At 40.8% G+C, this 12,589-nt stretch overlaps 1 protein-coding gene and 1 long non-coding RNA gene across 8 annotated transcripts in view; one reads left to right on the top strand and one right to left on the bottom strand.

Moving 5' to 3' along the window:
- The window catches only part of RIC1 (RIC1 homolog, RAB6A GEF complex partner 1), a 48,820-nt gene extending 38,146 nt beyond the window's left edge, over positions 1-10,674 (bottom strand). For 2 of the 7 annotated variants that reach the window (XM_080574391.1, XM_080574388.1), the window contains exon 1: positions 10,268-10,673. In XM_080574391.1, coding sequence (XP_080430517.1) covers positions 10,268-10,408 — 141 coding nt within the window. In that variant the 5' untranslated portion in view covers positions 10,409-10,673. Of the gene's footprint in view, positions 1-10,267 lie in introns of all 7 variants that reach the window. The other 5 variants (XM_080574386.1, XM_080574387.1, XM_080574389.1 and 2 more) reach the window with 3 other exon arrangements.
- Positions 10,675-10,816: 142 nt separating this feature from the next.
- LOC308185849 lies at positions 10,817-12,009 on the top strand. The gene is made up of 2 exons (XR_013943791.1): positions 10,817-11,531; positions 11,792-12,009. It is a non-coding gene; the product is annotated as an uncharacterized lncRNA (long non-coding RNA).
- Positions 12,010-12,589: the final 580 nt, after the last annotated feature.

Genomic DNA, 12,589 nt, shown 5'->3' with positions numbered 1-12,589 from the left:
GAGAATCTATGGTGAATTCTTGCCACACTGTCATTCCTAATCTCAGTCTTCTAAATAAAGGGTACTTGAATAAAATAGTTCATTTGCCCAGTCATTACAGAGTACAAAAGTAGATTCAAGTTACACAAAGCATAACTGATACATAAGATGAACAAAAGTGTCTCTAGTAGGTTCTAATAATGAAAAGGACTGTCAAATTAGCTAAGATGAAACATTCTACATAGAGGACTTGGTACAATCTATCTGTATTGTTTCTACTAAATGAATGGACCATTGTATTAAATAGAATGATAACCAGAGAATTTGTTTTATATCTCTTCAAGAAAAGGTTGCCAGAAATCATGCAGAAAAAACACATCTCAAGTTCATTGCAGAGATTTTGCATATGAGACGCAACTGTTGGCACCTTTCTTCTTGGGAATGGAGAAGAGCTCTGGAGTCAAGAGGCCCAAAAAATGCTACCAAAGGCACCAAGCCTTCATTCCCTTTCTTGAAAACGATTTGGAGCTGTGACGTAAAAACCTAATGGAAGGCTATCTTCTCTTGCTCCTATGCTTAGAAACAGATCTTAAATATATTTATGGAGGAAGAATGTTTGCACTTTCTTGCTCTTGAACCAATAACAACTTTCAGCTTAGATAGGTATTCCCGTCTGCTACACTCCACCACTGGGAAAGAGGGAAGCAGAAAGATATGTGCTTACACATTAGTCAGATCACAATTGTACATCCTCAACTTTCAGCTAAATTAAACAGGCCATGCTTTTCGTAAAAGAAACTCCTCCCCAGTGTTGCAGGAGATGAACTTTCCCTAACCATATGAATGCTGATTTTTCTTCAGAGCTTTAGCAGCAAGCTCTGTACCAACAGGAGCACACTTCTCCAGCTGCTGGAAGGGAAAGAAAAGGCTGAGTAACAAACACCCTTTTTGCCGAAAGGAGTCACAGATCCATCTGGCAACACTCATCACCTGCCATGAGGTCCAGAGATGATGGCAATTTACTACTGTTCTTCGTCTACTAGCTCAAATGGCAAAAGCTGGCACAACAAATCTAAAAAGATTAATTCTACCCCAAAATCATGTCTGTCTGCACCATACCCCAGAATTAGGGGAGTATCTTATACCATCACATTTGGAACCAATTGCTTCAGTTTCCCTTCAGAATATGCAGAGCTACAAACAAATTAGCGTGAAATTAAGTAATCAAATACTTTCACCATGCATATAAATTAGGAGTTTAATTAATGGTACATAGGCCTTGGTAAATTTACAGTATAACCTTGTTTTCTGTAAACAGTACCATCACTTAAATTTTAAAGCTACACAGAACCGAATTACCACAAATACAGTTCAGTATTTACACTGGAAAATATAACAAGCAAATTAAATCTTAACTAAGAACTATTTACACCGGCTTTTTCAATTCAGATGGCTTCTTTTGCCGCTAGTTGTGAATCAAGTAAACTAACGTTAAATAGACTACTCTTAGCAGAATCTTCTTGCTTGTTCTTCTAAGTACATAGCCTTTCACTTAAACCCAGGTCAAATGCCTTAGATAAAGTGCCTTGTGACAGCACAATCGTGGTAATCTGCTCTAGTGATTAAGACCAACCTCTGAGCACTCCTGTGCTTCAAGCATTTTAGCAGCAAGCAAAAAATATTTCAGAACCTCATTAATGCACAATGATTTTCTTCCTATATTCTTACTTTCACAAAACATAATGACAGTATTTATACTGTAATGTTCTTGTGACATTTATTTATGAGAAAGCTGCTATTATACCTCAGAATCTGGAAGAACATTCTACTTACATAGCAGCTGTAAAATTTATACAAAATAGACATCTAGATTGATTTCATTTTGTGTTTTGCAGATGAAGAGTAAAGGAGTTATCATTAGGAGTACATATAAGCATTTTGGATCTTTCTGCAGATTCAGTAGCCTTCTTTCTTATTAGCAAGCAGTTCCGTTTCTAATTCAATAGGTCCAAAAGTCTACCTAGCTAATGGTTAAACTGTAATTATTTCACTAATGCAATTTATTTCCACATACAGAAACTCAAAAAAAAAAAAAATCAATCTTCCTCTGTGAAGAAAACACCTGACTCATAGACTTTCACTCCACAGGTTTACAGCACAGCTACAGGGCAACCTGCTCTCCTGCTCTGCTCTTGCAGAAGAAATAGAAGCAGCCATTTTACATCTGAAGCCATTTCTTACTGAAAAAAAGAGTGACCTAACAGGTGTCAGAGCACAGAATTCTGTTTTATAAACAGGAGTCTATCGGCCTAACTTTAAGTATTTGCCTCAAGTGAAACAACCCATTCAACACACATTTAAACAAAAAAACCAGATGGGTCTAGTTAGTACAATGCCTTTCTCTGGTTAGTATTAGATAGTTAAGTCATAGTCTGTACAGAAGCAGTAGTTATTTAGATTTCATTACACAGAGTTTTTCCTAAATTTTAACATTTGTTTCTGTTGTGAAAACCAACTCCCTATAGCACCTTCATAACAAACCAAACCAAAAAAACACGTGGAGTTTTGTCCTCTTCACATTTCTGCACCACCTATTGAAAACTAAAACAAATCTAGTTAAGCACAACTGTAATGAAACAGTCTCAAATAAGTCAAGCCATTGATTCTCCTTCTTTGCAATGCTTAAAATTTCCTTTCACTGAAGTTTTAATGGCTGAGTCCCAACTTTTGAAGAAACTGATGTTTCAAGAAACACAGGAAGTGACCTAGCAAAAAAAACCACAGTTGTTCAAAAAAATTGTCTACTTATTGAAAATAAACACCTTTGGTTTTTAAGGAAGGAAAAACTGAAGACATTCTGTGCAAATATTAAGTAATTCTTTCACTCAAACTGCAACCTAAAGCTAGCAAAAGCTTTCCAAAATAGATGAGAAGCGTATCTGGCATTTCACAATCTGCTGCAGAGAATATCTAGCATTTTGATATAGCTTGCTTTGCCTCTCAGGAAGGAATATAAGGTCAGCCAAAACAGAAGCCGACACTCACTTATGAATAGAACAGCGTGGGTGGATGCTCAAAGGACAACGAAAATGAAGGAGGGGGAGGAGGAGGGAAAAAGATAACCTTAAAAAGAATATACTAATATCATCACCAAAGAGTAAACAAATTCTCCAGCGTGCTCCAGGATTAAAAAGATGGCAATACAATACAACTTCTTGTTCCCATAGTTCAATATATTTTATTTCCTTCCCTTCTTATCCACCGCTCATCTATCTTGCTTCCATCCTCCACCCTTTCCACAGGTCCCCTACTCTGAAATCTTTATGTTTCTCAATAAATACTTCCCAGCTTAAAAAATGCCTTTTTAAAATTACTTATGTCAGATTACGACAGCATTCATAGCAGGCAGATGAAAGCAAATATGATGACCAATTCTGAAATACAGGAGCTACATCATTTATAAAACAGTAATGTAGCAAACCAGCTTAACAGGCAAAGACACCTAATTCAAAAAACTACTTTAAAAACCCCCTTTTGTTTCATTGTAAGTTGCTGAAAGATTATTCAATAAGAATTCCTTTGGACTTCCAACTCAGAAATATGAACTCTTCGTCAACATCAGGCCAAAACAAAACAATACTACAACAAACACAAAGTGAAAGTATTTTAAAATTGATGGGTTTATTTAACTCTACCTGCCAGAATATACCATATTTTCCATATCCTTTCTTTAAGCAATAAATAGTCCCATAAGACTGCATCATATGAAGTGGCTTTTGCAAAGAGATCTATCAAGATATACAAACCCTACATCAAAATCTCTCTGCATGCTAGACGTGGGATATTCCTGGTCTACTTCTTCAAACACAAGCATTCCACAATATGTGATGTGAATGCACATTGAGCAGACATTTAAATCCCAAACTAAGATATGAATGCTGCTCTGAACTGGCTCTCTTTAAATAGCACAAGTAGCACAGACTTGAACAGCAACCCTCACAGGAACGAGCGACTGTCTTTAATCGAGGTGTTTAAAAGCATTAAAATATAATAATACATTAGGCAACTGGAGAGAGGTACAGTCATTGTTTGACAGAATATACTATAATGAAAACAAAGGTTTTCCTTAATTTAGATTCTGTGGTTTGACTGCTGCAGGCTAACAGCAAATTGTGCATGTAGTACATTTAACAAGTTAAGTAGGTCAGCAAATACAGTGTAAAACTACTGCACTAAGTCTGAGAATTAAACACCTAACAGCATCTTTGGATTCAGATCCTGAAGCCTGTTAGTGTTCCTTAATTTTCAGTCACTCTCTTAACACTAATTCACTTGAACCCAGAAGAAAAGAGAGAAAGAGCAGGACAGGAACATTGCCATTTATAGTCATCCCAAAAATTAATAAAACTATGAAGTAACACACTCTCTCAAGCTTGTAGATGTACCTGTCAGACACCAGCAGACTCTTAATTTTTACACAAAACAAAGAAGTAGTTATTACAGTTGTATTAAATATGAATAGCAACACTGTATCCTAGGCAAGGATAGCAATGTCTCAAGCAGTTTATAAACTTATGCATGGCAAAAAAGTTACATGAATTCTTAAAAATACTGATAAAGTTTTACAGAACTATGTAATTTCTGTCCAAATAATACTTAAGAACTTTGCAAAGTTCTGGATGTTTTGCCTAGCCTATACACATCCAACATGTTCAACTCCAAACCACATTTTTTTTCTGCCCTTTTTATTCTAAATATAAATCCAGAGGAACTTGAATTTTTTTTTTGAACACAAGTTATGCAATCCTTAATACCTCCTTTTCTTTCTTTTATAGGATTCTACTCATCAGTTCTCCTCCATCAATTCACTTCTACCGATTTACTTACGGAATAATTTTTTGCATTTAAATTATAGTTGCCAAACACCAAATATCTGGAAGACAATCAGTCTTCTCACAACTGCCATGTCTAGGAAGAAATTCTTACATGTGCTGAGAGCATGCAGTGGTATCAGCAGCTAACAACATAGTATTATGTACATTTTTTTTCTTCTTAACAGAACCAGTAAGAATCCTGCATGGCCACAGATAAATGTAAAAACCCTTACATTCTCATCCTTTAACAATTCAGTATTCTAAACATTAACATTTAATCTCACTCAGAACCAGGAGGCAATTTCTTTCAAAAAACACAGATGATCTGTTTTGTCTTACAAGACAAATCTTTCAATGCTGTGTTAGGCTGTAAGCACAAGACAAAAATCAAACGTACACTGTTCTGATGAGCTTACAGTCTAAGTGACAGGCTGCAAGAAAACAGACCCAAGGGCTGGTGAAATTGCACATTGTATTTTGTCACTAAATGGCTTGTGCTCCACTTTTAAGGTTGAAGCTTCATGGGTTTATAAAGTTATAAAAGGTTAAATCGAGAAAGAAAAAGTACACCAGCATAAGAAAGGAAAATTCATTGGTACGGACCACAAGAAGAAGAAAAGAACACAGAGTATGAATAGCTATTTTGTAGTTAACACAAATACAAGGTAGTGGTAAAAAAAAATTTCTTAAAATGTGCTTAATTAGAAAAATATCGCTTAAAGCTTTAATTGAGTTTTAAAAAACAGCAGAAAGTTTAGAATCAGCAGAGTATCCATCCAAGAAGCATAACACGCACAACTTCCAATGACATGCTTCACATAAGCTGCTGTGAAAGAGCAAAAAATGAAGTGCATCAGAACCATCTAGCAGATGACAGTCACTGCCTCTCACAAGCAAAGGTTTTCAGTTAATCTACTGCTCAGAAACGCTGACAATATGAAAGGTCATATTCTGTAGTTTTTTGCTGTTCCGCAGACCCATGAACTATAAAGTGCTTAAAGTTTAAGTTAAATAGAACTCCATGATGAAGACCAGATTCACGAAAGCTCTAACCTCATCTCTGATCTTGTACTGGCAAAAAACTTCATGAGCAACTGCTTGCAAAGTCAAAACCCACAGCTGAAGATGTTCTTCTCTTCATTCACGTAATTCTACAATGTTTTTGAAGGGTCATCTATTTGATATTAAGATAGGATAAACCAAAAACTGTAAAGATGTACTGAATATTAACATGAGAACTTTATATTTCATGTGACAAACTCATCCGTCTAATAGGTATTTTCTCTCTCTTTTTTGTTAGTTACCTAATCATAAATGCAACTTCATAATAGGTGCAACAGCACACCCAGTGCTCTTAGTAAAGTGCAGATAGAAATGGCCTTCTCAGACCAGTACCAGATGGGTATCTGTAAGAAGTCAGCATTTCAGAAGTTAAATTACCATGGAAAAAAAAAACACAACAGAAGAAGCAAGACACGGTAGTTTGCACTGATGCCGTCTGTGCCATACTGTTCACAATAAGCAACCACATGCGTCACTATGAAGATGTCTGTTGTCCATTTTCCAATCAAATTTCAGATAAAATGCTACAGATTGTATCTCATCCTACCTAGGAAAAGGCCACATACAGTAATTCAACAGTTATTTTGCTTAGAGTTTTGAGACGAATGCATGATCCTGAAAGCATAACCCTGGAAGCCTAGTTAGTTTTTTCTTTTAATAGCCACCTGTAATAAATAAGATTAGAAAAAAAGTGCAGTTGTTTCTTTGAAGCGTCTATTTACATATCACATTAACTATAAGCACTGGTATTACAAATAACCTCTTTTATACTGTGCCAAAATTCCAGGTTGGAGAGAGCATTTCTCTAAGGGAAGCACAGATCCCTGTTTTCAATTTGTTTCAAGCATGTAACAAGCTCTACTCTAACACTGAACCAGTTAGAGACTGAAAAGCACAAGAAGAGTGCATTAGAAGAGTTGCCTGAACATAAACTAATTCAGCATTCAAAACAAACAGATTATTCTGTCATCTAAGATTCTGATATGTACGTTTTCCCATAAGCTTATAGTTCATTTGAGTGATCTCATTCTATGTCAGATTACCACAAAAACCAGGAATATTTAAACACAAGGGTAGATATAAATACTAAGTTGGTAAACACCTAGGCAGTTAGGAAATTTTCCTCAAAATGAATAATTGAGCAAGCTATTTGGACACCAAGGAGCTTGCAAAACTGGTTATGACAGGCCGTCCAACCACCTCCAATAGTTTTCATTAAATATTCAGGGCCAGTACTTATTACTGTCAGGAGTCTGTTAAGATTAAAGAAAGGAAACACTGGACTATATTTGTACATACAAGTGTGCCATCAGACTATTTCTGTTCCACTTACTTTGCTGTTCAACATTTACAGGGGGAATTCATCTCCACACCTCTGTCACATCTCCTTCAGCTGCACACAGCTTCCCTCAGTATCTAGTGCCCTGTGGGTGAATATCTAGGATTCACTGAACTGCCTCAAGTTCTTACTTCATGAGATAACCAAACTGATCTAAAATTAAAGGCCACTGCTGTCAAAGGAGTAATGCTTTCAGTGAGCCAACTACAATGCTCCTTTGATCCCTCCATGAGCAGAAAAAAGCAGGTTTCTATTTGTTCAGCAAACTGAACAGCCTCATAAAAGCCAATACCAGCTCCAAAAATACAGGTCTAAGCAGGAAAGATGACGACCCTTCAGACTGCACAACTGCCTCATGAAACCCTCACCTGCAGTACCCAAGCCAATTAACTGCCTCCTTTTAACATTTCAGAAAGTTTCTTTCATGAACTGAAGTTTCGCATTTCAAACGCCCCAGTACTTAACATTAGCAGAATAAAAAACCCTCAACAAGCTTTCCACTTCTGTCAATGAAAACAGTTTCAGTGGCTTTCAATGTCAATTAATCTTCTAAGGTACCTAAGCCATAAATTTCTTATGAAATACTGAATAAAACCACTTAGATCAGCTGTCTCCAAACTGGGGCATGTGCCAGACAATACACTGGAGAGCAAGAAAAAAAAAAGTTTATGCCAACGACAAATAAAAATTAAAAGTATTGTTTATTTCATCTTTATCTCATTCTTTTTTAAATCCTGTTTTGTGTCTGTTTTATAACATACAAATAAGTATACTACTAAACATATACAGTTTGTAAGGAAATACACACACATTGGGGGTGCATGCCCAAACATCTTTTATCAGTATCAGCATGCAGTCAAGTAAGTTCACCGCTCATCAGTGGTCTTTGTATCCACAATCCAGTCTCCCCCTTCAAAACAAGTTAAATTGTCTATAACTTTTTGGCTCAAAGTCACCAGGAGAATTCCATCTGTTTTTACACACATCATGTAAATCAGCTTCTAAGCTTATCACCTATATGGCTTCCAAACCAGAAAACAATCCACACTTCGGCATAAACTTTCCCTAATGTTCGCTCTTAACACACAGTAGATGAAAAGGAGCTTTAAACATTACTACTTCACTTGAAAAACACACAACACTGAATATAAGTTCACAAGCCTGAACGTATTTCAAAGGGCCCCTTGTTCTTGAAAACCTCAAGACAGTTTCGCCAGCCTCACATCCTTATTCTTACAGGAAACCTTTCATATATATTTGAGACAGTAATAAGTCTTAACAAGGACATTAGCCTAAAGGCTTTTCCACTTCGCAAAACTGAATTAGTTCAACCTGACCAGAACTTAGCCTTGTTCTAAAGATACTTCTGACAAATGGTAACATTTTCTATAATGTAAAAATTTTTGTTTGTTTCACAGAAGTTCAACATATGACTTTAATATTCACCTGTTTAAAAAGAAGTAAAAAAAAGAAAAACAACACACTATGTTTAACAATAATGCAAAAGATTCTCATAAAGAGACTACCACATTTTATAGTCTAAACTCAGTTACTGACCAAGTCTGGCAAAGTCAGCATGTTCCTTAAAAACACCCATGACACACTGGAACCAAAACGTGTTGAGAAATTTTTAATGACCCGTAAGTTTGCTCAGCCTTTTTTTTGCAACAAGTGAATTCTTCCAGCGTTCTGCCTCCTGCCAATTATACCTTGTTTAACATTTCAAAACAAGTCCAAACTTGTAACGTAATGAAGGCAGTCCTCAGGAACGGACCATAAAGTAAACTGCCTTCTGGACAATAGTACGCATCTACAGAAGCATTCTACAAGCCTGTCCTCATTTATGCATTTTCCCAGAAAAGGCCATCAATTATGCTTTGTTGACAGCTACAACTACAGCTTTAACAGCTAGAAGACTGTGTAATTTACCTACAGTAGGTGCCGTGAAGCTAAGGGACCGCAGGCCATGCGATGCTGTTCACACAGCATAGTTACTGGGCTGACACTCCCTGGCTGGATACTTGTCGAAGTTAAAAAAGACAGCCACAGCAGCAACCCACCCAGGAACCAATTATCAGCCACACAGAGCAAAGCAGAAGGCAAAGTGATGAAACCTCCGCATAAATCAAAAGAGGATTTTAAGGCTGTGACTGTTGTTTGATACCTTTCTATACCGGCTTTCTAAAATTGGATTTTTACTTTTCTCTGTAATCCGAGATGAACTCTGAAAATTATCTGGAGTCGCAGATATTTTTATACAGAGAGGGAATCTAATTAAGGCAGTATTTAAGAAGATCCAGCATCAAAATTTAAAGTCAATACCCTAGTTGTTTCATAAGACTGCGTCAAACCAAATTGACATGCAGCACTTTTATGTCACCAAACTAATTCAAAGCTCATTTAAAGCAACGCATTTGATGTCAATTGTACACGGTTTCAAAACTGGATGTTGCTAGAGCAGCAACTTCCATTCAAAAGCCGTGTCAATTCTTATGTTCACGGTCACAACGTACCTGACTTGTAATGGTAAAAGGGAAAGTTATTTAACTTCTTATGGGTTATGTAATTGTGCAGTGTTACAGGCAGTTCTGCTTTGCAAAAGTAGGTGCTTCGTTATGTTTTGTTTGTATGATCTCTTACGTAAAACGCAAAACATACGAACACGAAATCCATGAAGCACACTTGCAAAACCTGCATTGCTACGAGCACCGTCCGCGTTAAGCTTGCCTGCCACTTAAAGTCGACGCTTAAAAAAAAAAAAAAAAAAAGTTGGGCAGAAGTCTCATTTTTGGGAAGAACCGATGCCAGCTCCGAGCAGATTTACCTTACGCGTCTTCCCAACGCCACAGTGCTACTGGTAAACACCTCGGGTTAACGGCACGGGTCCACCCCAGGGGAGGCCCACCCCCGGGGCCCTGGGGAGCTCTGCGGGCTCCAGCCCCAGGTTTCGCGACCCTTTTACCGACGAGGACGGAAGAGGGGGGCCGGGGCGGCCGGCCGGGGACGCACTCACCCTGCAGTACCAGACGCTGAGCTGGGACGGGGCCAGCACGGCGAAGAAGGCTCTCTGCGGGTCGGTGCGGATGTGGAGGGGCCGCTCGGGGCTCTCCAGCGGGCACAGCAGCCGTTTGGGCCAGCCGCTGAGGAAATACATGGCGACGGGCTCGCGGGGCGCGGCTCTCGGCGGGCTCTAGCCTAGGCGGGGGGCGGCGGCGGCGGCACCAACCGGGGGGCGACGGTCACCTGCAGCCGGTCACTGCTCGGAGCGCGGCCGGGGCGGCTGCGGGGCCCCCCGCTGCGGCTCCTCGCTGCCGCCGGTGCCTCGCCCGCCCGCTGCCGGCGTCGCTGCGGGGCCCGAGGCGGCCGCCGCCATGTCCGTGCCGCCCGCCCCCCGCTCCGGCGTCCGGGCGCAGCGCGGCGGAGGAAGGGGGAGGGGAGAGCAGGGGGCGGGGCCGGGCCGGCAGCCGCCCATTGGCCGCGGCGGCGGCACCGCGCGGAAGTGGCGTCAGAGGCGGGCGAGGCTCCCGCCCCCGGGGGGCTCCGTGTGGAGGTTCCGGGCGGAAAGGCGCGCGGGGAGGGGGCAGCGGGGGGTTGCGCAGGCGCCGAGAGGGGCGGTGTGTGCGCATGCGCGTGGGGCGGCGGCGGGGGCCCAGAGCAGAGCAGGCTGAGGGGGGGCATGATGGCGGCCTGCAGCTCCCTCACGAGGGGAGCGGAGGGGCAGGCGCTGAGCTCTGCTCTCTGGGGACAGCGACAGGACCCGAGGGAACGGCATGGAGCTGGGACAGGGGAGGGTCAGGCTGGGTGTTAGGGAAAGGTTCTGCACCCAGAGGGTGGTCGGGCACAGGGACAGGCTCCCCAGGGCAGTGGTCACGGCACCGAGCCTGACAGAGCTCAAAAAGCAATTGGACAGCGCTCTCAGACACATGGTCTGATTTTTTGGGTGGTTCTTTGGGGATCCAGGAGTTGGACTCGATGATCCTTGTGGGTTCCTTCCAACTCTGGAATCTATAATTCTGTGAATACATAAACGTGAAGGCATCAGTGCTGGGATGAGGCTTCTCTCCTGGTTCTGCCACTGACAGGAGGACAGGAGTACGGCTGCTTGCTTGCACTTCAGCCCTGCGAAGCTTTGGAGTGTCTCAGGACACTGAACTGCAAGACCCTTTGCAGAAAGTGGGTCCTTTCAAAGCAAGCCTGCAGCTTAGGAAATGAAAAAAATCATTTAGTGACAACGGAGATCCAAGAAAGATTGTAATTGCTGCTAAAGATAGATTTGGGTAAGAAAGACAGATCTGTGAGTTATCAGAGAAGGTGGTGTCATTGAAACTGTGTTTTGGGGTTTGTGGACAAGAGGAGTACAGGTGGAGGGAATAATCACACTTGCAGTGTGTGTGCAGCAGTGTGGTTTTGGCACTGAGTTTCTGCCAGGTGCTGTCACAAGTGTTTCTCCCACCAAGTGATGAGTTAGATTAAGGAACTAACCCATCTGGAAATTATATACATATATATTTATATATATATATTTTTTCCCCTCTAGGTTATTTTTCAGCCAACACCTGTTCCCTCTTCTTGTTTCCAAGATTGTCCAACTGTTTTTATTCACACGTTAAGGAGAGAGCAGGAGCATGTGGTGAGAAGAGTGAAAAGTAGAAACTGAGCGCAAGGCAGCCTTAGATGTAGTGACAGAGGCTGATTAGTCTCTTGTAATTGGAGGAAAAAAAAAAGACAAAGGAATATCATAGAGGATGGAAGAGAAGTGACAGCGTTTGTGCCATTGCAAGGTCAGGTCATGTGTTGCAAAGATACAGCTACAGATAGAAGTAATTAGGGAAACTTACTGAACAACTCTGTCTGTTCAGTAACTTACTGAACCACTCTCTCCTGTTGCAGCAATTCCTCTGGACTGTGGTGTACAGGTAAACATGTCTAACTGCCTCGGTATTACCTAGTTCCCTTTAAAGAATGTGGCTTGTCCCCACACCTAAGCTGTGTTCTCTCCTAACATCTTTTCTTGGTAATAAGTCATAGAATCACAGAATGGTTTGGTTTGGAATGGACCTTCAAGATCATCTCATTCCAACCCCCTGCCCCAGGCAGGGTCACCTCCCACCAGACCAGGTTGCCCAAAGCCCCATCCAGCCTGGCCTTGAACATTTCCAGGGATGGGGCATCCACAGCTTCTCCGGGCCCTCACCTCCAGTGCCTCACTATCCCCTGAGTAAAGAATTTCTTCCTTATATCCAACCTAAATTTCCCCTCCTTTAGTTTAAAGCCATTCCCCATTGTCCTATCACTACACTCCTGGACAAAGAGTCCCTCCCCAGCTTTTCTGTAG

This window comes from Anser brachyrhynchus, assembly GCF_964034855.1.
Source record: "Anser brachyrhynchus genome assembly, chromosome: Z".
Taxonomy (NCBI): domain Eukaryota; kingdom Metazoa; phylum Chordata; class Aves; order Anseriformes; family Anatidae; genus Anser; species Anser brachyrhynchus.
Note: the sequence above shows the minus strand (reverse complement) of the source record. Positions and strands in the feature narration are given on the sequence as shown.